The 24600-nt window shown below is 37.8% G+C and overlaps 1 protein-coding gene and 1 long non-coding RNA gene across 2 annotated transcripts in view; one reads left to right on the top strand and one right to left on the bottom strand.

Annotated features, from left to right (window-relative positions):
• The window catches only part of LOC126864737 (uncharacterized), a 213124-nt gene that overhangs the window by 176260 nt on the left and 12264 nt on the right, over positions 1 to 24600 (bottom strand). The gene's annotated exons all lie outside the window — the stretch shown is intronic.
• The window catches only part of LOC126864728 (E3 ubiquitin-protein ligase MIB1-like), a 64084-nt gene continuing 48387 nt past the window's right edge, over positions 8904 to 24600 (top strand). The window contains exon 1 of the mRNA XM_050616352.1: positions 8904 to 8935. Within this exon, the coding sequence (XP_050472309.1) occupies positions 8919 to 8935 (17 nt within the window). The 5' untranslated portion in view covers positions 8904 to 8918. The remainder of the gene's footprint in view (positions 8936 to 24600) is intronic.

Here is a 24600-nt window from a genome sequence, read left to right as displayed (position 1 = left end):
CGCAGAACACGCGCACGAAACAAAACAATTTCGAATTATGGATCGTCCTCTTAATTCGCTGTTCTATTCTTTAACGAGTTTTATCAGGACGATGAAGCGACCTCTAATAATTCTCCACTATCATAAACTCTATTTTCTCGCAACAGCGCGCAGATTTTTCTTCCCTCTGGCCGATCTGTTTCGCCGGTAAGAGCGCAGCGGCAAGAAGCGAATGATTAAAAGGGTTATTATTCTACTTGCTCGATAAATATCTAGCCGCGTATATCTACCAGTTGATATTCACGGCGAAAGACCTTTTGAATACGCCGGCCGTCTTCTGTCTTCCACTTTTTCCCTCGTTTTATTTCCCTCCCTCAATTATCATTCTCTTCGTGCCCACCCCGCCCGGTGTCTTTCTCCGTTGGCCAGGCCGCGAGGAAACTAATTTAAATCGTAATGGCCCAGCCGGCAGCAGCATGGAACTACGAGTTTTTGTAAGAAAGCTATTTGTCTGCCGTGTGCGCGCCCTGCAATTCTGCGTCCGAAATTTAGGAGACCACGTAAGAAGGGAGAAAAGGAAAGAAAGAGAAAAAAGAGAAGCCCGGCGGCACGATTGTGGTGACAATCGCAATTACGGAAGAAATTTCTTGCTGCAGATCGATGCCGCTCGCACGTTTTACGCTCTGCCGAAACTTCTAGGGGTTCATTCGCCCCGGGGTTTGCAACTTGTTGTGTTTAACGTATTTTTATAGATGTACATCATTAGAATGCGGATATTTAAGCGAATTCATATTTTTACGAATATAATTGTTGAAGTAATTTGGCAAAAGTTTTAAGTATCAGGATAAGTAAAGGGTAATATTAGATTAGGTATAAACGTAAGGAAAGCAGTTGTAGTATATAGAATTTATTAAAAATATTGTAATTGATTTGTTAATATTTTGATCGAGAAAACGATGCCAACCTGAAACACAGTACATTGATAATATTCGCTTTTAATTAAGTTATAACAGGCATTTCCTACAGCCTCGAATATGCAGTTGTGCACGGGGCTTTACACAAGCTCCCCCGACTCCCGTTTATACGTAGTAAAATACTCGTTTTATTATACGTGGATGTATGGTAAAGCGTCAATTATCCGAACCAATTGGGACCGAGGTGGTCGAGGAAAATCGAACTGTTCAAATAATTAAACACGCGTGTATTTACCCGGTTGATAACTATAGGGATTGAGGCAAAAGTTACTTATTGAATCCAAAAGTAAATTACAGCATTAATTTCAAGTGTAATGTACCATTTATTACGCAAAGTATTAATTCATTTTTGAAGAAATGCTTTCAAGTAACAATGTACATTTATTATTGTAGTATCGTGGACGAAAGGCCTAAGAGATATCGAGCGAACTATAAACAATGTCGCGAGAAAGCCGAAGTGCCGAACAACGTATCGTCGGTCCTTCGATCGAATAGTTTCGCGGAAAAGGCCTGCGTGAGCCTGGCCACGAGCTGTCGCGGAACACGTGCATGATGGAGCTAAGACAAAAGACTGTGGCGGCACTCGATAACAAATACCACCACTCGACACTAACTTCGACCGGACGACGGTAGCGCAGTGGTTAGCGCCTTAGGTTACAAACGTTCGGGACTCGGGTTGGAATCCCGGCGCCCGTAGTTCTATTTTTCTTCCACGCATTTAAATTAGAAGAAAAATAGCAGTTACCCCAGCAGCGACATCTTCAGCCAAGCAGCTACGATCATTACGGACAACACAACTACACCTCAAGGACAAAGGGATGCTAAGGGAGAAAGACGAATTAACAGTCAGTGTTAGTTGAGAAGTCAGAGAGTGTCAGTTGAGAAGCCAGAGACTGTGAATCGAGAAGTCAGGAAGATAGTGTTGCTAGCATTCTCGAGAGAGTGTGGTCCGCGTGAGAGAAAACGTTTGGATCTGTGGTGACGAGAGTTGCAAATTAACTATCTAGTTGTCTTAATTATAATACGTTATTGTGATTAGTTCACGTTAAATAACATCGTTTCTTGTTTAACCAACACCTGTTTAATCCATTTATTGTAAATAAACTAATTGTTCTATATACACATATAGATGTGAATAAAAAAGAAGTGCAATGTGACAATCAGATTAGAAGTACATAGGAAATAGAAATTAGTTTCGTATCGTTGCGTTCGCCCGAGTGCTCTGTCAATATTATGCGATTATTACCAATGACACGGAATTTACAAGAAAGATGCCCAATATAAAGATTATAACAAATTTGCAAAATTTACAAAATACACACGCTTCAAGCTGCCGCGAGAGAAAGCTGATCCTAAGAGCTATTTTGCTCTAATATATGTACTTACTCAGGCAGCTACGTCAACAGTACAAGATACCATGCTGAACCTATCAATTAGACGCTTCATACGCTCTCTAAAGCACCTAAATTCTGACATCACTTGAACCATCTCGCACGTAGCAAGCAGTAGACTCTAAACGTAATCATCCGTAACAAATATATACGTGAGAAAATGTGAAGTTTCGAACGCCCGGAGCCGCTGCCTGCATTTCGTCATCCCTAGCAAGGTTCTAGTAGCAAGAGATAGCGAAGAAGACACTTGAGAAAATGCTGTGAATTACGTCGATTGCTTCGCTGCATCCTCAGGGCTAGCGAGCTTCAACGGTTTACAGTCTACCACGCTAAATGTATACTCGAGTATTCTTTGTAAAATTGTCAATTCACTGAGTAAACACGAGGTTTCGAACAAATCGGGACGCGTTTATATAAAATAATAGACTATATTCCCTTGAAATTCACGTACACGTAATATACGGATAACGGATTCTATTAATTCTTATTAGCGATTTGCATAATCTTTACGTTAACTCACACTAAAGGAAACATAAGACAAGGTATGTACAATTGTCATTGTAAAATCCATCTAAAAATTCGAAAAATTCAGATTGATATATATAACATGGCAAAATAAGTGGAGGAACCGATGAGTCAGGATGAAGGTTCGAAGTTCGGACGATCGAAGGTTGAAACGGATGGCTAAAATTATCAATGATTGCGGAAAATGGCTTTTCGGGAAAATGCAATGATCCTGAGCGGCTATCACAGCGGATGTATGAAATGGAAACGATACCCAAAATATTTTCCCACGCGTAGATCAATTCGGCATCGAGCGTCGACTTGATTACATATTTCGTATTTTTATAAATTTGTTGTTACAAAGTTTCTGTTCCCTTTAAGTAAAATATTACTGAGTCTTGTACAATTTACATGTACAAGAAATATACTAAATTGAAAAACGTTGAGTCAGCGAACCTTTCATGTTACACACGTAGCTTGTTTTAGGTCAATGTTTACGCTAAACGGTTTTATTTAACGAGAAATATTAAGCGCCAATAAAATTATACGTCCCGTAACACGAAGGCGCGTTTTATAATATGAAAAACACCGTTTCCATCAAAGGTATAACTTTCGTTGCGTTACGCTTTAACATTTGATATTTTGATTGAAGCTATAATAAAATGTTATTAATATTCCAATCACACGATCATTATTTTGCTTCATCGAAATATTCGATATTGATACGTCAATTTTTTACATAAAATGTTGCACATTTTGAAATCTCGCGTTTAATGAGACACGGAAAAATGTTACCATTTTGAAAGCAATTCGTTTAACATTTTAATTTCGCACAATATGGATTTTACGTCTTTTTCATTGAACAATTAACAAAGAGCATTACGATTGCAAATTATATTAATTACAGAAGTATTCTTTGAACAAATGACGTCGAGCTTCATTAATAAATCAGTGAGATCTAATTGAAAGATGTCTAATTAATGTTTATATTGTGCGAAATGCCGTTTCTTAATAAACGTTTACGTTTAACTGTATGAAACTTGTTAAATCTGTTATACTTATTAATTACATCTTATCGCTCATAAATATTCAGACATCTTGATTGATTCGTAGCTGTAGCACGTTAATTTCATCAAACTATACAAAAGACATAATACGCTACTTTCTGTATTTGTTTCTCTTGTCTTTCGTACTATAGGTTTTACAAGGCAGTAATTAAAATATTCGCCAAAGTAATGATTTTTTGACATAAATAGATCGATACTTTCTCGTAGGAAACGCTGGGATGGATCGGTTATTGCGTCAGAAACTATATGATTCCATTTAAAAGGATATCGATTTTCACAATTTCCTTCACGAGTCCGTCTACAGAAAGCGGAAATTTGCTAAATTGTTACGTTATGAAACATTTTTCGAATAACGAACAATTCAAACAGATAATTGCGTTTATACATTAAAACGAATCGAAACCTCGCACAAATGCAAAATTCTAATCGATCAATCGTTTGCTTGATAATTACCTAAACTAATTACTACATTTTATACGAAACTGGCAAATGCCGTAATATTTACGAACAGGATTTTGCATAAAAAGATATGATCTCTTATCGCTCTTAGAAATTATCTAAAAACATAGAAATTTTTCTTCATTTACACCACGAAAGGTAAACGACAAAATGAACAAATTTTCAAATTCGCTCGGATCGCCAAGTATGTTTGAATCGAGTCACGATAAATTTCCCACCTTGTCAGCTGAACAAGCATGAAATCTCATAATCGTTCGCGACTTCACGGCCTCGCGATGCACTTTTACCGCTGCGATACCGGAAAATAGGAACGACGAACGTCGTGGGCAAGCAGAAGGAAGAAGATCCATTAGAATTGGCGAACGTACTTCGGTTGGTTGGGAAAAGAAAAGGACAGCACGTGTACGATCACCAGTAGAAGCACGATCCCTTTAGCTACCTGACCTCCTTTATCTAAACGGCTTCGGAAGACAGCACGGCAGTTAAGTGACGAAATTGCAAATCGAAACGTTTTACGCGGGCAATGAAAGGAGTCGAGGTCCACCAGTTCGATTACGAGCCTGGCCGTAAAACCTGGCATTGCAATATGTATATGTATGTACGTGAACGAGAACGAGCAGGAAGAAAGAAACAGCCGGAACGCGCTACTCGTACGTGGAATTAAGCACAGCCACGAATCGGGCTTCGAGATTTCTCAGAATCATTCGATTCTAACGACAAAACTGTCCGTCTTCGATCTGCTCTTCCATTTTGATTCCTCCTTCTGTTTTTCTTTGTATTCGATTTATATTACACACGGCGATACGTGTATCGCGATAGACGTATCCGGTACACGTTCGAGGATAACTTATCGTATAAAAGACAAGGAAAACGAAGAGGACGGGGAGGTATTACGCTGTCTCTTCTTCTTCTTCGTACGATAAGTTTGGCGATATTAAAGTTAAAATATCTTCCAAACTAATTATTTTTCGATCCAAGTATCTCGATACTTTTTCGCGGAGAATTAAAAAATGCATCGAACGGTGTAGACAAAAATGTATCGTTCCATTTAAGAAAGATAAAAGAGGTGAGCTCAACTTTTCGTCGAAGATTTTTGAATGCTCTTGATATCGCAGTCTGTAGTCGATTGAATAGTCGCTTTGTTCGACTATCAGAAGTGCCTGAGAAATCATGTGGACTGATTTTTAGATCTATCTGCATTCATTTTCACATTTATGCGACGAATGATTCGCATACGATCGATAATTAATATTACCAATATCACCAAGTGTCAATTGTACTATGAATCGTATACGATCGATTTTGAAGAATTGTTAATGTAAATTTGTATTCGCTCAAAGATCCACAGTTTAGTAACATCACTGTAGCTATAATATACCAAAGTAGAGTAAATTAATAATTGTTAACCAAGAAGACATTAAATAGATCGTCGAAGTCATCGTGGATTATCTTATTTACGATGCGATCCATTTTCCAAGGAAACTCAATATCCGGTGCGTCAATATTACTTCCAGGAAAAATTAATGTATCATCGTGAGGATATTAAAAATACGTTGAAGTGGAACGCGAATTCCTTACGCAAATATATTTCATCAGTGATGAATTATGTTTGTCCGGGTTGGAGCTTCGTTACTCGTCATTGATCATTCCTAATGATTCTCCTAGCCGCCCTATACGCACGATTTTTAATGTCATAAATCACTGTATCGTTCGTAATAGCTCGAAATTAGATCGCGAAGAAATTGATTTTGCCTTGGAGTATTCGTTATCTCGTCTAAACATGCGAATATTAAACGGGGTTTGTATAAAATGAATATTTTAGTTTAATGTCACGGATATATATATCAATGCAGCATTGATATATACTTGTAGAAACTATTTTCTACGTGTTGCAAGTTGTTAAAAAAGACTGGAATTATTCCAGCGCGTCGTACATTGAAATAAAAATAGATTCTTTTGCGTCCAGCTTCTCTTGTACATTTTTATTTTCTGGCACGAATGGAACTCAAGAAGATTTACGAGAAAAAAGCTTTTAAAGTATGGAAGATTTTTCCACAATAATTTACTGCGCGATAAATTCTAAGTTACAGACTAAATTACTATTGCGCAAACGATTTCTACAATTTTATAATTATACGTAAAATAAATTTTACAAGTTACAAACCAGATGATCGTTGTGCTGTTCGATGTAATCTTTTTTGACATTCGCGTTATTATAAGAAAATCTTTTAGAACTGTTAACTTTTAACCTGTGACTGTACAGAGAATTCTTTATAACGTTCGATAAATCACAAATTTTGCTAATTACATATATTTATATTTGATGCTTGATACAACGCTACTTCGCAAAATTAAACTATCACTAAATTCCGACGAAAAAATTGTCGTCTTGAATTGCTGTAACTTCGTGAAAAGAAATCGCGCGACAGAAGCAGCCTCGTTTTAAAGGGAGAAGCCTCTGCTTTCATATTTCTGGATCGAATTTTTTTCCATATCTTTTTTCCATATTACAAAATAGAATAGAAAACTGAAATTGGTTTCTTGCGTTTCGGATTTCACAGCTCTTCTCAAATACAAACCTGTTTTGCAAAATTCTGCTATTTTTTCTACCATTTATATTTAAACTTGCTTTTATCCGCTGTCGCGTCTTACGAGTAGCATTCAAATTCTATCAACTGGATGGCAACCTAACAATTGCCATAAGATCCCTGGAAAAAAGGGTGCCAGTTGACGCGTTACAGTCGTGGTGAAACATTTCGAGGCGTTTGAATGTTCGTTCGTGCGCGATTGATTCTCAAAGCTAGCCTACCTTGCTTGCAATTGGTGTCGACCTACGTGTCTCGGCATCTCGCGTCATTGCCTGCCAACTTGATTGGATCGGTAATTTTAATGTGTCGCCAGTCCAGCTCGTCTGCGTTACCACGCATCAATAACGACGTAGCACACGCGTGAGATCAATTAAATCAATTATCGTGGCAAACGCGGGCTACCAGAGACTCAAAATCGAACTACTTTCTCGTGCATAGACGTTAATTATTATAGCGATTTCGGTAGGAAATAAATCAAGCGAAAAGACGATACAATGTTTACCAGTGAATTATCAGTTTATCGTTTACAGCTCACAGTTTCCAACGATATATATATATATATATATATACATATATATATTTTGTTTATAAATAATAATAAATATATGTAACTGTATGTAACTACGGAATTAATGCACAGAAGCAGTAATAAATATACATGAAAGAACAATTAATTGAACAATTTGGCAACCTATATGAGAAAAGATAACATTTTGTTGAGACAAAAATATTCGTACAGTATTATCAACAAATTTCTGTGTTATACTTAATGGACCTCCCCTTTTGACAAATAACTGCCTACGTTCTATTTGAACGTAGATAATATTGAGTTGGTAACTAAGTGCGGATTTTGTCAATACCTTAGCAATCACTTAGTTGTCAACCCAATAGTAATCCTTTGGCAAAATTTGGTTCTACATTTCATCATTCCTTTTTCAAAATTTCTTTACGATCTACTTTCAACCTTGTATATTTTTCCTATACACATTGCATAACGTTTCGTATACACATCAATGTATGACGTACAGTTACATATATTTGAATACATTTAACGATATGGAAAATACTTCTCTTCCTATTTCTATAAATAAACCAACTGCAAATATTTCTGTCTCTCATCGTATATGCACATAAATTTGGCTTATTCTATTATTTGAAAATTCAAATGAAAAGAATCGCGCGTCAACGCGGTTTACGCAAAGTTGACTCTTTAAGCGAACCAAGTCTTTGAGGATCTGGTCTGTTTTTCCAAAACACGATTCGGCTTGGCTACTGCTAATTTCTAGCAGCCTGGCAAACGTGCCCTGAGAATTCTCGATGACTGTGTACGATTAAAGCCTCATAGGAGTGGCAGTGTGCTTACCAAGCACTTGGATAACGTCCTTGAGCAAATGCATGCCCTACGAAACGCCAGATGGTTCCTGTGTCCGAGATATGCAACTCCAAAGTCCGAAGATACTTAGGTACCCGGTAGTTTTCCTTGGAAAATCAAACTTTAACGTTATTGATTTCCATCAGTTTTAAACTGTGAAGCATATTATCCCATAACTGGACATTTCTATAATTATAAAATTCAAAATTAACAGCAAAGACAGATCGATTTTAGTTAGGCGAGTTTTAATTTTTGCGAATATGAACGCGATATAATTTGTTTGTAACGAGCATGAAACTTACTTAGAAGGATAGGGGATCTCTAAATGAAGAAATTATTATTCTAAGGACCGAGTTAACTCGTTTTCGTCGGTCAATATAGTACGTTGTCTGTTATCCTTGAAACATTCTGTGAACACAAACGTTGTAATAATTTGGAATAATAATAATATAATCAGAGTATATTGAAAAATTTCTGAAATATTTAGATTTTAGATCTCATGTATCATAACAATGTATTAGCCATTTATCTGTTTTCTGTTCCAGGTACGTAACCATTTTCGTCTAAATACTTGTTTGCAGTAGATGAGTGTCTCCTTTAGGTGAGTGACTTATTGATTATTCAGTCGACGAAGATTATCTTGATTTTATTGAGATGACAATAAAACATTTAAATGAAACGTGTGAAAATTTATTTAGACGCTTGCCGATAATTTCAGTAATTAATTTCTGTACTAATTGCTAGCCACGTATTTCAATTTTTGCATTCTCTGCCATGATACACCTCGGTGATTTGAAAAAATATAATAAATTTTTTAAAATAGAAAACTACACAACACAAGCTACTCTATAAAATTAATTACGCGTATAAACACATCGTGTAGAATACAAAATCATACAAAAACAATTTCTCACCTGATTTAACAAGAAGTTTAAAGCTATACATTTTTCATACATATATTTCACAATTTCTTTTCTGATAAATTTTACGACACGCGGATATTCTAATTTCTCTGTCATCCTTGGAATAAGAGGTTTATAACGGAAAACAGTTTCGTTCATGATATTGTTATTACACATATATCATGGTGGTTTCTTCATAGACGATTCAATGTTCGGCTCGATTTAATGCTCCATAAAACGATCATGGATATGGATTCTTTCCGAATTTCGCGACGGAGCCATACTTCACAGAAACGATGTCGTCACCGGTAGGATAAAAGCTCGTCTTCATTGTTCCGCTCCTATGGGGTGATCAAATACTTCACCTGGCGATGTCTTTATCTCGATTCAACGGAAACTGTCATTTCTGTCCTGGCTATTCTTTTTGTTCGAGCCATTGGCCCAGAAATGGTCCGGCGTTCGCGAAAAAATTGCGGTAGATGAGGGCCGCGCACCCTTAAATGGGTCTTGCAAATATTTGATTCGATTCAACGTTTCTCGTCGAGCAATCCAGGGTTCCGGTGTTTTCGATTAATCGCGAAAAATTGGAATCCCCTTTGTGAGATTGAGAAAGCAAACGAGAACGTCCGTACGATCCTATAAATGGCAATGATTAATTTATTCAGCTGATCGTCTCGTCAGGATTTACGACGTTGTTGGAATTTTAAATGGGGAAAATCAGTAAAAGGAGAACAGGCTTTTATTCGATACGCTATAGCGTTCGACGTGACATATCCATTTTATGTTTTGTAATATCGTAATGTTATTAAAAAAAACAAAATAAAATATGTTCACCGTCAATGATAGGCAAAAAATCCACCTGCACTGATTATTCGTAATCTGGACGCTTAAAAAATAATATTTATCGATCGTGAAATTTGTCGAAGAATCTCAATATTAAGCAATCTGGCTGCGATATAATCGAAAAATTAACATTTTGTCCGTGCAATTTTTTACAAAAATACAAGAAATAACCCTCGTTTAAAAATAAACCAACGATACCTTTACAAATCGAAAGATACGAGTTCATTTCTATTTACAAAATTCGTATTCACCGTGTCTCTTAGACAACCGTATAAAACCACCCTTACATATACAGAAACGAAATAAATAAACCGCGTGCTGTATGAGAAACATCGTTGTCTTCCCGGATGGCGTGTATAACGTCTCAAATAGTCGTATAGCACAATGGGATCGGACATTCGGTAAAGAAAAAAAAGAAACGAATACCGACGGAGAATTTTCCAAAAGAAATCACTAAGCCCGATTCGTTGTCGAAGAAGAGAAAGAGAAAAAGAGAAAAAGAGAGAGAGAGAGAGAAGTGGTGGCGTACGGAGGTGTAGAACGAAGGTAGGAAAGAGCGTCCGCATAAACCGGATGTCCCAGGCTTCCCTAGGCGGCGTAATATCGTAAAGCCGATTTCAGTGGAAAAAGGGTGGCGTTGCTGGCCCGCTTATACCCTTCCACGACGGCCGTGTTTGTATGCGTGGCTGTGTAGGTGGAATAAATTTCGTGGCAACAATTCGACAATCCCGCTCCAATCGGAAGGGATACACGGCCAGAGATCCTCCCCTGGACGCAGCTCTGGACCCAAACGATCCACCTTTATCGGGATCCTGGCTGATGGATTCGGCCCCATTCTGCCCCAAATCTATTCCGTTTTATTGCCTTTCTGATACATAAATTTTTATTCAATTTGATTTGCCGCCATTGCTATGGTAATGCGGCGAGAAGAGATGCACACGCGTACTCCCTCTTCTTCTCTACACTTTCATCCCCTTTCTTCTCGCCAACTTCCCTCTTCCGTTCAAGACGAGGCACACGCGCTACTTCTTTCGTAGAGTCACTTCGAATCGTCATCATTTTCCCGGCCTAGTATACTCGGCGCAGCCGTCGGTAACGATTATTTGAAAGGACGATTTTCGCCGTTCTTTCCTTCTCCCTGCGGTACGTTCCAGATGGGCGGCGAGGTCGTTAGAAGGGCTCTAAAGCAAATCGCCTGATCTCCAGATCAGTGGAGAATAATTTTATGGTTTCTCGATGCGCCCACTGTTTAGAGCTTCTGGCCAACCATTGTCGCTTAACGACTGCATTCTTTTATTGGTACGAAGAATTACGATAATTCTTTAAGTTCTTGATGGATCGTACAACTATACGAGAGGTCTCAAGAAGTAAACTGACGATCGTTGTCTTAGTTTTATACGTAAATACGCGACTAGTGCGCAGTATTTTATCCTCCTATTTGTCTTTAACGTGAAATCTCGCAGCCTATTAACCCCTTAACCTACGACTACGGGCATGGCCCGTAGTACGATGATCGGGCCAAATATAATATATAATATAATATATAATAGCTTGTTTACGTTTTCGGCTCAAAATTCTCGAACGTAAATCGTAGGTTAAGGGGTTAACGATTACGCGAATTTCTGTTGAGTATTATTCTAATTGGTGGGATTTGTTATAAACAAAATTCGTAGATAAAATAATTTGTCGATTTCAGCACGACTTACAGCGAGTTTTGGGTGTTCTGATTGTTTTATGAAACGAATAACGATAGAATTACCACCGTTATATTTAGTTTCGTTCGTTTATCTCGGTGTAAGAATGAGAAAATGCGAGCGAAACGAAGATCGAGATCCGCCAGCTGATTCATTGACTTGCGCTACTAGCAGTGGTTGCAACTTGAAAACTAAGTCTCAAACGAAATTATCTTCCATGGACTTCCTCGATTTTCTTGATCTCTAGAATCCTATCCACTAAATCATCTAAATATTTCCCACTTTTTTTAACACTCTGTAGCAACTATTGTACGTAAAGTAACACATCGAGGATGATAAAAAGGGCAACATCGATTGGAACTGTTTATGGTTCTCTGACTAATTGATAACTTATTTTCGTATTTAACTACTGATTATTAAAATTAATTAGATTTCGTTCTTAGAGCATAAATTCTACGGAATAAGTATCATTATTGGAAAGTATGAGAAAAAAATAATTCCACGATATTTTACGTTTCGAAAATATCTTTAGAAGCGTTCGTCATTAACCTGGTTACAAAAAATCTCTTTCAACTCGACCGGTATGAATTTCCATGAAAAAACCACATTGCTCTTCAAGCTTACATATCCCTCGTTATACTGTTGCTTTTCCAAATTACGAACACTGAAATAACAGCATTTGTTATCATTCATTACCATTACACTGCTCTCTCAACTGTTGTTTCACATTTCAACCTTTGAGCTACGCATCTCACTCGACATGAAAGCGCTTTCTGTCCGAGCAGAGCGCAGCAATTTTTCCCTCAAAGAATAATGTAAAGCATCGCACACGAGACGATAAAACGATCTTTCATCCGCTTCTAGTAATTGAGCATAGGGAGATCAGTCTCGCGGCGCTGTCTTACCTCTTCAAAGTTCAAGTAACGCGAGTGCTTAGCTTTCACGACTCCGCGTACGATATCGAATTGCAGGAGTTTCGTAATTGCCCATCAGAGAACTTATTGCCGGTAATATTGGTTCGTATCTATTTGAATACGAACGCCGTTGTACCCGTTGCCGTTTAACGACTTCTACGAGGTGTTCGATTAGTATGCGGGCCTCGACTACGAATCTTGAAATTGTACATGTTGCATCATCGAAAACGCTGGAATCTAATTACTTTTGGCGTTATTGCATGGTAGAAAAGAAATATATCTAAAAAGTTGATCGTTAGATTGCGGATATTTGTGCACACGCATAATTTTCTACTACGCGGATAGACCAGTGAAACCTATAGAGAAATTGTTTATTCTCCATTGTTTGCCTAATTGCGTGTGCCTTGCATAATTGCGTTTAAGAACATTTTCACACACATATCGAGTACTTTGCGGTTTGCGGTTGATTAAGCTCAAAATAATTAGCGAAAATACCTCGAGTATTGGGTCGTTTGGAAAACTCGTTGCAAGATGTAGTTATAATGCATTTTTTCGTAATAGGTGCATTTGATTGTCACTTGCCAGCAGAATTTATCAAGTGGCATTAATAGCAGATGTAAATAGAGTTTATCGATGATAAATGAGGCATTGAAGAGCAAAAGTGGAGCAAGTCACGAAATTCCTCTCCTCGAAGTGGCGAAGAAAACCGTAAAGGGTTATAGAGAATATTTCTCTGAAGATCGCGTTTGACGCGTTGAAAACGCCATCGTTCGTCTCCAACCCTCGCTATCGGAAGGCAGAAACGCGAGGAAGACCTTCGCGATAGATCGAGTTTGGATGGGTGCCCGTGAAAATTCGTGACTGTCGCGGAAATTTCGGTCTCTCGATTTTCAGTAGACTCGCGTCGCTCGGTGTTTATCGAAGCTGGGCCGTTTTCCGTATGCGGCTCACGAAACAACCCTTACTTCTTGCTCCCCTGCGCAAGAACGCCACCCTACGACCCTGACGCGTTGCACGTGATCTGCGAATAGCGATGGGACCAATACCCACGTCGGAACAATACGATATTCTACGTGGAACGTATTAACATCCGAGGCCAATGATTTATCGAAACTTGCGTTGTGACTAATGGATCGTATCTGTTGTAGTTTCGCCTTCGTTTTGTAATTTTCCATCAACTTACGGCTATGGGATTCTTCTTGATTGTCGTTTAAACGTTTTAACCCATTTTAACCGGGTTATTTCGTAACCGGAAACCTCTAGAAAATTAATACTTAAAGGAATTAAAGAGAAATTTTTAAAGAATTCAAACAAATTAATTGCAATTAGGTGGATTTTAAGTCTCGAGAAAAAGTATATTTTAAGAAAGATAATATGACACGTTAAGAAGTAAGAGATCAGCGAATGAAACATTATCATATCCAAAAGATTAAAATGGTAACTGGCGATTAACAAGTTAATATCAGATCAACTGTAAGCTTGTTAGCTTTTTAAATTAAGTTAAGATATTTTATCTAACAGACTGACGCTATTTCATTCTTCAATACACATTGAAGTATTTAATTTTCCAACGATTTTAGTGCCATACAAATACATTCAATTTAATAAATTCTATATTACATTGTAATTCTACGTTACATTGTATTACACAAATATTTACTACGAAGTAAGTTCAATAAATTTTAAATTAAATTTTTATTGAGTTCAATAAATGCATAAAATTCCAATGCATTGAACGTACACTCTATCGAAAATTATCCACGTTTAATTCACGATCGTTCATTTTATTTTGAGAACGCTCGATCGGGTCCCATCGCTAGTTGTAGCCCTGCACGAGGACGCTGAAGAAGAGAACGTGCGCAACGGAAAGGGCGGAGGGTAAAGGCGGCGCGCAGCACGTGACACACATATTGCCTACCTTTCGAGAATCTCTAGCCAAGAAACTTCTTCTTCTTCGTTCGTCGTGACTCTACTGCCAGAATGATAGAAAAAATCTAATCTGCCAGATTAAATCTCTAATTCACGGCGCAGTCGATGGTCGATTTCTGTGAACGATTGGATCCTCTTCCGAGTTAAAAGTAATAGGCTTTTTATTTCCAAAAATAAAATTATCAAGCAAACTGACGGCTGTAGCGCTCGTTCGATATCGCGAGGAAATAGAAAAGGTGAAAAAATATTGAGATGCTTTCGTTGTATCGCGGCAATCCAAACGGTACACGACATCTTAAAAACATCCAATCGACGTTTAGTTTACGTCCATTTTAATTTTCTTCGTCTTACGACCTAATCTACATGTCTTAAGAGGAAATATCCAGTCGAAGATAAAAATAAGCGGATAGGTAGTGGAAATAAAATTTCCACGAATTTGTTCCATTGAATACGGTCTGTTTACATAAAATTGTAAATATTAATTTCAATTACTTCGTAAATAATCTGTGTGCTATGATGTACACATAAATACAACTTAAGTACATAACGCCGGTACTAGTTCGATTAAACTTCATTCGCATCTACTTTCACCATGCACGTACCTGTCCATTCAATTTTGTCGTCAGCCGACTCTTTGAACATATGACAAAATGGGCTTCTTCTGCGACTTATCTCGGATATTTTTAAGTATCATCATATCGTTATAGATTTGAAACTTTCACGACGATTGGATGATATATTTCTGAATCTTCGAGTTTCCATCGCACTTGTTAGTAGTACGTTGCGGTTTGTTCCGACATTTCGTGGACGTTTCGGTTCACTTCTTTAGGACAAACCCGACAAAAATGTCATTTTAGCAGGTGAAGCCTGAATTTGGTTTCGAAATCGAAACACAAAGAAATATATATGTCGATCGAATTCCTGTTTGGTTCGGTACATTCCACATTGTTCTTCGTAGTTTGGTCGGAAACGAGATTTTATAGTATCGCACGCGCTATAGAGATAAATATATACGGATAAACTGGCTTTGCGTTGCTGCGTTAACCTCGCCAGGAATATAGGAGTCTAGTTACATTTATTTGTGTTTAATTAATGTTGCCGGAACGTTGTGGTAAAAGCGGCGCCCATCTCCACAACCCATAGTAGAATTAGCAACTTTCCAGAATTTGATAATCTGATATTCTAATTTAAGCTGGAATATAAATTTCGCGATATAGCGCGCCTGTAATGAAATTCGGCCGAAACAGAGAACAGCACCAGCGAAATGATTGCGGGAAAATTATCCGAGAAAGTTTCGGCTGACTCGCTATGTCTATTGCTTGCCACATTCTGTTCTACTTTTGCTATCCTTTTGATGTCTCTGCTATACGGTATATGAGATATGAGTCAGGCAAGTTGCTGATATACGGTAAATTAAACGAATCGATTGTTAGTTAAGAAGCGAGAATTACGTAAACGCGATGGCATTACAAAACGTTGTCGAATAAAGTTTTCCTTTCGTCAAGTATTACAACGATAGAAATATTACAGAAGAACTTTTATAATCTGTGAAAAATTGTTTGCTAATTGTTAACGCAAAATACTTGAATTTCTTGCAATTTCATTAACTAAAATAATTTACATGGAAGAAGAAATAGTAAGGGAAAAGATATCGAGCGAGCTCGGCGAATCTCTTCTCGTAATTCCAATATGAATTTAATAGAATTCAATAACGCAAATTGAACGGAAAAAAGGAAACAGAAAATTACAAATAAAATATTGCGTCAACTCAACTTTGGTTCTTATTGAGTTAAAGAGAAACTGCAAAAAGATCGAACGCCATAAGTACAGCTTCGATAAACTTTTCTGTTACCGAAAGATCGAAAGTTTTTTAACGTAAAAGTTACATAATTTGAAAAATTTCGATAGCCCATCGAGTAATTCCACGTCGATTGGATTCGCTAGGGTCGGAGATTCATTCGGCGAAGCGATAGGCAATGGCCAACTAACATTAAACAACTATTAACTCCGGTTCCGAAGTCGATCGAAACTGGTATTAAAGTCGACTCGAAAATAACATGTTCGGTAAAGTACTTCTGAAAGCAGTGTCGAGGAGAATTGTCCTATTAGGAAACTCCTCAGTAAAGCGGTACGAACTGTATTTCAATAATCGACTCTTAGGAACGTCGATATTGGCCGAAACCGCCAACATCTGCTGCTTCTGCGAAATCGTCGCTCCGACTTCCTCTCGTGTAGCGATACACGCGGATAATAGACAGGCCGATATTCAAAATAACGATACAATCGAAACAGAATTTTCGAGATTCCAATTTTCACTGACACGCTGATCTTCAGAAATTACGATCGAGTATAACATATAAATGTAATGACAAATATAAAATACAATTTTTTAGTTAAGGAAATACAGTTCGATTCGTCGATCAACGTTTGATATATTTTAACACTTCGATTCATCAATTTTATCTTCTTCTGTATTACATTTCCGTCTGATGTTCGTAATTTTTCATCGGTTATTACCTTCGTTCTCTTTATCGCTCTGTCGTTTCATGGTTTTTGTAATAATATCGCTTTACTTTCTTCTTCGTAGTTACGAACAAACTAGCGGAAAAACGACGATGGCAGTCGTGGGTGGCAATCTTTTTTACCAGACACTGCGAACTTTCTTACCAAAAAAGAAAATGTTAAAAACCGTAGGAATTATCGTAACAACCCTTTCATCTGCGTTTACCGATACCGGTGTTCGTATAAGCATCCTCACCGTGAAGAAATTAAACGGTTCTTTTAAAAATAGCGCTTACAACTTCTTTTTATTTTCGCTCTTCGATCTCGAAGGAAGAAAAGCAAACGAAAAGAGCCGATCTCCATCGAAACGTTTGGCCAAAGAGAAACGCGCGTTCGCGTTTTCCATCCGAAACGTCCCACGAAACTCGTAATGTCCGTTGGCCGGAGTTCCATCGCGCAAAGTTGGCCGGATCTCATCAGAATCGATCAGCAAATAGCACTTTCCGCGGAGAGTGGCTCGAAGGTGGATAGAATTCTCGCAGCAGGGTCAGCACGTAAAACGCGGATCCATTCTGGCATCGTGGGCCGAGGTCACGATGCGCCTGGTAGATTATGCATAACGTGCATGCATATATGCATCAGAGAAGACGCGTATCGGGTCGACAGATGCGAGCTACGGATTTTCCGATGCAACGGCCTCTGGGCCCTCGACTTCCGGCCCGACGGAAAATCGCCGACGCCAGAAGAACGTCCACGGACCTAACAAACTATACCGCGGTGGAATTTTCGGCCGAACGAAGAGAAGAGGAGCGAAAACGCGAAAAGGAACGATGCGAGCATGGTATAAAGGGAAATATGGAGTACGAGGTGGCGCCGCGCCAACCAGCTTCTCACAGCTTTTCCATCGCCATGCCCATTTCGCCTGTATTGAAGATCGTTTGATGGAGATTTCGGTTACACCGAGTTATTTCTTTGTCGTTCGATTCGAATCGTCAGATCGTTGAAGTGCTGTTCTTCGGATCGCATTATCGATAATTTCACGTCAAGATGATCAGCTTGAGACTCGCACGGAGACTTGTGGAAGAAAAGCAGTTTTTTCTTTTTTTAGAATTTGGACTAGTGTCGGTAACGTTTGAATTTTGGAAAAGTCTATTCTACGCATGTTCCTTTATCTGAGAGCGTTTGATCGAGAGAAAAGGAATTATATCGTTGTAGTACCTGACGATTGATCATTAGGTTGGATCAAATGAATTCTTCGTTAAATTAATCGTTCGATACAGATGAATTTTTATTGGAAACGTTTTCTTGTTGCACTGCCAAAATCAAATATTGTGGCGAATGATAAATTCGTATAAAAATATTTGCACGTAGATATCGATTGATCTGAAGATTGATCAGCGTTTCGTTAATGCAAAAATCAAGTAACACCAACAGGCAGGCGTTAAATTAAAAGAAGAGAAGAAGGTCTGATTACTAAACGTAGCACGTGTTAAGTACACGACGCTTGTAGACAACATTCAAATAACGCTAAGAAGAGTAATTATCATAAATTTATGCGGCTACGTATTCAAATTAGGTATTCAAATTGGCTGCAGTAGTTAAATGCAAATTTTAGTACTTGGCGCGTATTTACTGTTACCTGAAGAGGGCTTCTGCACCCAGTTTCGTACCTTATTAACCAGCGACACCGTTTTGTATATTTAGTGTAAATTCTCCGATGTGAAAGTGCGATTTCTCTTGGTATTTCAGATCGTGCGAGAAAAATGATTTGCCAAGAAAGAATCAAAATAGCTTTGACCCGATTGATCGAAATCCATGACAATATATGATATTCCATATTAAAAAATCGAATTATCTTCTTTAATTGATCATTGACAGTCACGTGGATCACCGTAATAAATTATTGGCTGTTCAACCGAGTCGTAAATCGAATTTTATAATATTTGCAGAAAAATTAATCAAATCCATTTTTATCGCAAAATATGGAATTACACCATAGTTACATAGCATTGCTCGATACACGTAAATATTATATTTGCCATACTTTGTATATTTTAAATATTTCCGCATAGGATGTGCATTTTGTACATTTTTGAATTTTCTATAAACTCATCGATGTCCGCGATCTTTTCACCATTACGCTCAGCGGCTTTTAAACAAGAGTTAATGACTTTCTTGAGAAAAGATGTAAAAAATATTTGTTACCTACGTACTAGCTGTTTTCAACCGATTTCGGTGCAACGTATAATTCAGCAGCAGCAAACGATTCCCGAATCAAGAATTTTACCATCCTTTTCGAAAAGAGCCGTTAATTCTATATATCATGCCGGTTCCTAGAGGAGATTCCAGGAATGTTATACAGCGATGTATTTAATGCGAGCGCTTACTGTCAGTCGACTATTCGGCGAGAATTCCTGTTCGTAATTTCGTGCCTTATTAACCGACCGTGGTGTCTGATATATTTTATTCGAATTTTCCAGCCGGTACGCGTATAGCGTAATAAACTGACAAAGGTACGTATGATATAGCGTACAGACATTTGCGAGAATTACCAGCGGCCCGTTGTAATGTGCACAGGAATATTTCATCTTCGCCTCATCGCATCGGCCTCATCGCCGCCTGGCAAGTATTTAATTAAATAACATAGTTAGCTGGCTCTACACCGAATCGCCGGCGTATTGAAATTAAACAGCACGGATAAGCCGCGTACGAAATAATTATTTGTTTTCGCAGTTCCTTTGTTCGCCTACTATATAAGTAGGTTAAGGAAAGTGAAGCATTTTTATCGAGATCGTAGATAATACAACGTAACCGGTTTGTGAGAAAATCTCGAAGAGAATGATTAATTTCGAATATTGAAAATCTAAAGCAAAGGAATTTAAATAGGTTTAAACTAGAAAATCTTAATTAAATTTCACATGGAATTCTGCGTACATATTATAAATTATAAGAATGGTAAATTAGCAAGAAAAAACAATTTACGAAGTTAATTACATACCGAAGCGTACGTAACAACGTGAACACGAATCTTTTACCTTTGATGAAATTTTAATTTAATTTTTATGTATTTCGTTCGTTCTTTATAGTGGACATAAAATAACGATAAAGAAATAGCCAATTCAATGAAACGTTATTCCTTTAAAACGTCATTGAGAAAAATACATATGAAAAATCTAATTACATTTAACTTCTATGATTTGCGCGGAAAACAGAATTAGCTACTGCTTAAACGATTTACTTTGTAAAAATAATATCTTTTGCCGTGCAGATAAATCAACGCAAACGAGATGTAAGCTCGTTTTAACCGAAGCGTCCAGAGGAAAAGAACTTAATTCATCGCTTGACCACCTGCAATACGTTTTCTCCTGCTTTCTCCAAGCATTATCGACGATACATTAATCGAATCGTTCAATTTTTCGTTCAAATAAATTATTTAACCAGACTTATATCAGAATTATTTAATCCAGGTATGCGTGACCTATTTACCGTTTACGAATCGCCAAACTCCGTCAATTCATCGCTTATTTTTAAAAGACCTACATCGTCCGATACGTTATTCTCGCCTTCAATTACGTTATATTAAAATACTCCTTTCTAGTCGTAAAGCGGCGTTAAAATAAAAAAGATCCTTCTGTCCCGTGATCTCCACTTGTCTTCCATGCCGTGCACGATGCGCGTTTACAATATCATAGACAAAATTCGCCGTACAGATTAGAGAAACGGAACATATGCCCGATATCTCAATATCAGATTCGCATTTTGTTTCAACGAACTTTACATTCTAGTTGCAATTAATTCGATAACATTGAATCGGTGGAAGCTTGCACCGGCGCGCTCTCAAATTTCCCATGTGTTTTGCAGACGAGCGCTTCCAAATCGAAGTCGATCGATCGAATTCTGCCATCAGACAACCGACTAACGGAATTTTATTTCTACGTTGATATCGCATTAAACGCAGCTTCCTATTTATCGAATGGCTACGTGAAAGTATCGCTGCGAACAATGTTTCGTTTTAGGCACTTGCAGCGTCTAGCCATCGAATTAGGGAAGTTCAAATATTTCCGCTTAAAACGTTCCATAATTTTCATCCCCTTGGGAAAATACAGAAGCGTGGGCGAGTTTTAATAGGAAAAATCACTAATTACTATATCGCGGATGTTTAATATTCAATTCTCACGAAACAAGTGACTCACTTCCACAAGCCCATTTATTCTGTGAAGATTAATGATATAAATAACATAAATTCTAGGAAAAATTACAATCGCTTTTCTGTAGTTTCCAATGTATGGCGTGTCTGTACTTTCTATACGCGCATACTGATAAACAATTCAGAAATAGAACAACAGCTTCGCATTATAATATACGTCATTTTGCTCGCTGGAATTACCGATATTGCTTTTACTCGAAGACGAAAGGATTCGGAGGTGAATCTTGCACTTTAAAAATGATTCGTCTAGCCATTTCACGCAACGTTACGTACGTTAAAACTTTCAACTTTGAGGATGAATATCTTCGTTTGATTCAAATTAAACTCCCTAAAAATCCAGTCACGTATACATAGTAGATGAAAAAAACGTATCGTTACAATTTCCAAAAATTTGTCAAGAGAATTGATCTACGCTACAGATGCCTTAACTTATTGGGCAAAAGCAAAATAAATTCCATCTCTGTGAGAAACATAGACGACATACCAAACAGATTGCTCGATGGGTTCATATCGAAAATGGGAGCAAAGGAAGACGAAGGTGCAAGCCAGAGAAAAAATCGGCGAGTCGTCGTCTTTCACGCGGATAGGCTGTGATCAGGAACAAAGGGAGGACCTTTTAGTCGTCAGGGACAATTCAATAAGGTCGACGGAGTGTGGATTTTTCTGATTAGTCGGCAAAGTTGGACGGCCGGTGGCGCGTGATCGTCCTGCTGAAACGATCGCCGCGGGAGCTAAGAGGCAGGTGCCTTTGTCTTATTTTAAAACTAACCTGCTCCGCTCGGCCATTCACGTCATGCCCCAGGAAATGCACTCAACACCTTCGGCACGAACACACGAAGTTTCAATCGGTGTCGAAGCGCCGCTCCGTGAGCTGCTTACCGTTTTTCCAAGCTCGTTTTTGTAACCAATGAAATCGATTCGAGGCCGCCCAATATACGCCGTATCGACGGTCATCCAATTCCTCGGATACGTTGTCTGGTCGTCGACTGAGAATCAACAGGAACCGCTGGACAGGTGTTTCTCGTACGGAAGGACAGAACGTTCTGCAACGTACAATGCGTTGATAGACACGCAGTTGAAGAACAGACACCGATCGTACGAGATACACTGGTGGGTAAAAGAAAGTTTAAATTTGATACAGTATGAACTTTAGCGACTTTTGTGTTGAAAGTTTTTTACTATTTTGATAACAGGTTATCTATTCTGTGCTATATACTACACGTATCTATTCATTGCTCTTATTAAATTTAAAATTATGGTGTCTTTATGTACTTCTTATTTCGTACACTTTAGAGAAAATACCTCTTATAACATTCAATGGATCAAACAATTGCTACTTAGATTCTATTTTTTTATTTATATTTGAATGCTTTATGTAATCAACTCTTCGACTGTAAACGTTTTTACGGTACCCTCGGAATGTAAACGCGGGTCTTTCGTGTTCGATACATTTTTCAGGTAACACTTGTTGAAAAAAGATGCAAAGAAATTTATACGACAGCTTTAAGCGTTCTAAATTAAGATTATTATAAGACTTTTGCCAAATAAGTTTTCTCAAGTGGGGGAAAAAAGGTTTTCTACCTACTAACTTGCGAGAAACTCAATTCGGTACAGGCATGAAGTATCCACCTTTTCGGTTTAAGAGCTACTTATGGTGTAACAAATAAAAAGAAAATAAAAGTACTTCTACGTTATGAAAGATGTATACGCAGGTACAGCGAACTCTAGAAAGTGTTTGGACACTTACCGAAAGAAACTTTTATGGATACATATATTGTATGTACGATATAAAACATTTTGAAATTTCATAAGCACTGTATGATCGTATCTATAAAATTCGAAACCAGTTTGAAAATGTACATATACTTCTGTTATTTATTGCATTTTTAAGAAAAGAAAATTGGACTACGTACTCTAGCAATTGACTGCGCGAACTACAAAATCTAAATATCCAAATGTCTATAAAAATTTTATAGATAAATTAATATAATCTTCACCAAGAATCTTCATTTCATGCATCTGTTTCCCTGTACGTAAAACAAACATTTCAGTATATCCAAACTCCGCATTAAATGTCAACATCATGCTGCATCCTCCATTCTACGTCTATCTACCTTAATAGAAGATGAAGTTAGAATTTCGAACTCATGGACATTCGAACAGCTGAAACATTGTTCGCGGATAATCGTACTTGCTTCCAACGGGATTTCCAACGGGATGAATCCCGCTAGGTATAATACTCATAGTTTGGTCGCAACGATGGGAACGGTTATTCCACCTCTCATTTATCAAAGTCGACGAGCAAGGACTCAGTGGACGATTCTAGATTGAGTCACGAACGGCGCCTTTTCTGAGTCGCCTATTTTCTGTCAGGAAAAAGAAGTCGACCGTGTCCTTACGAAGAGAGCACGTGACACGTGCCATTTTTATCGTTCTGACGCGTTTCCCCATTGTTTCGTACCAGCGAATCGAGGAAAACACCAAGTTCTTGCCTGTCTTCCTAACGCGTTCTTATTACGTTTTAAGAGTAGAAAAATTAGACTTTCAGTTAGTGGAACGTCATAAGTACGTGAATAATAAATAGAATGACTTTGCTTCAATCAATTCTTCGTAACATGCGTCGAACAATAATATATTTTGTCAACACTTCGACGGTCAAACTTTATTTCCATGTCAAAATATCATGCTTTTTTACAATTCCAATGTTGCATGTTCATTGCACAGGATGTACGTGTTGTATTTTTAATTGAACAATGCTTTGCATACGTCGAATCCTCTCGTCATTCTACGTAGAAGAGTATTAAGGTAAAATAGTCGAAAATGAAACGGTTTAAACGGTATTTTAACTTTAATTTTGCAGAATGTACCAATGGAAGATAAGAAAAGATGTGACGCACTACTCTTATGTTTCTGTTTCTCCTCGTCTTTTATACAGTACGTTCTACAAGATTAAAGTTAAAATACCTTCTGAAGGTATCGGATAGAAGACAGAGAAAAATGTAACGCATTACTCTTGTCTTTTTCTTTCTCTCGCCTTTCCTACAGTAAGTTTTGCAAAATTAAAGTTCAAATATCTTCCGAACTGGTAATAGCAGTAGTTTCTCTCCCATGGAAGTACAAGACGTTCCCTATACGTCATAATCGCACTTTAAAACACAACCCCATATAACTATCTTTCCAAGTAATCAATTTTCGACTGTATTACTATACAATATTTTTTCTTTCATAGAACAAGTATAGTCCTACGAAAATAATACTCTTTGAACCTCATGAAC

Source organism: Bombus huntii, chromosome 4 (assembly GCF_024542735.1).
Source record: "Bombus huntii isolate Logan2020A chromosome 4, iyBomHunt1.1, whole genome shotgun sequence".
Classification (NCBI taxonomy): domain Eukaryota; kingdom Metazoa; phylum Arthropoda; class Insecta; order Hymenoptera; family Apidae; genus Bombus; species Bombus huntii.
This window is presented reverse-complemented; position numbering and strand designations above follow the sequence as displayed.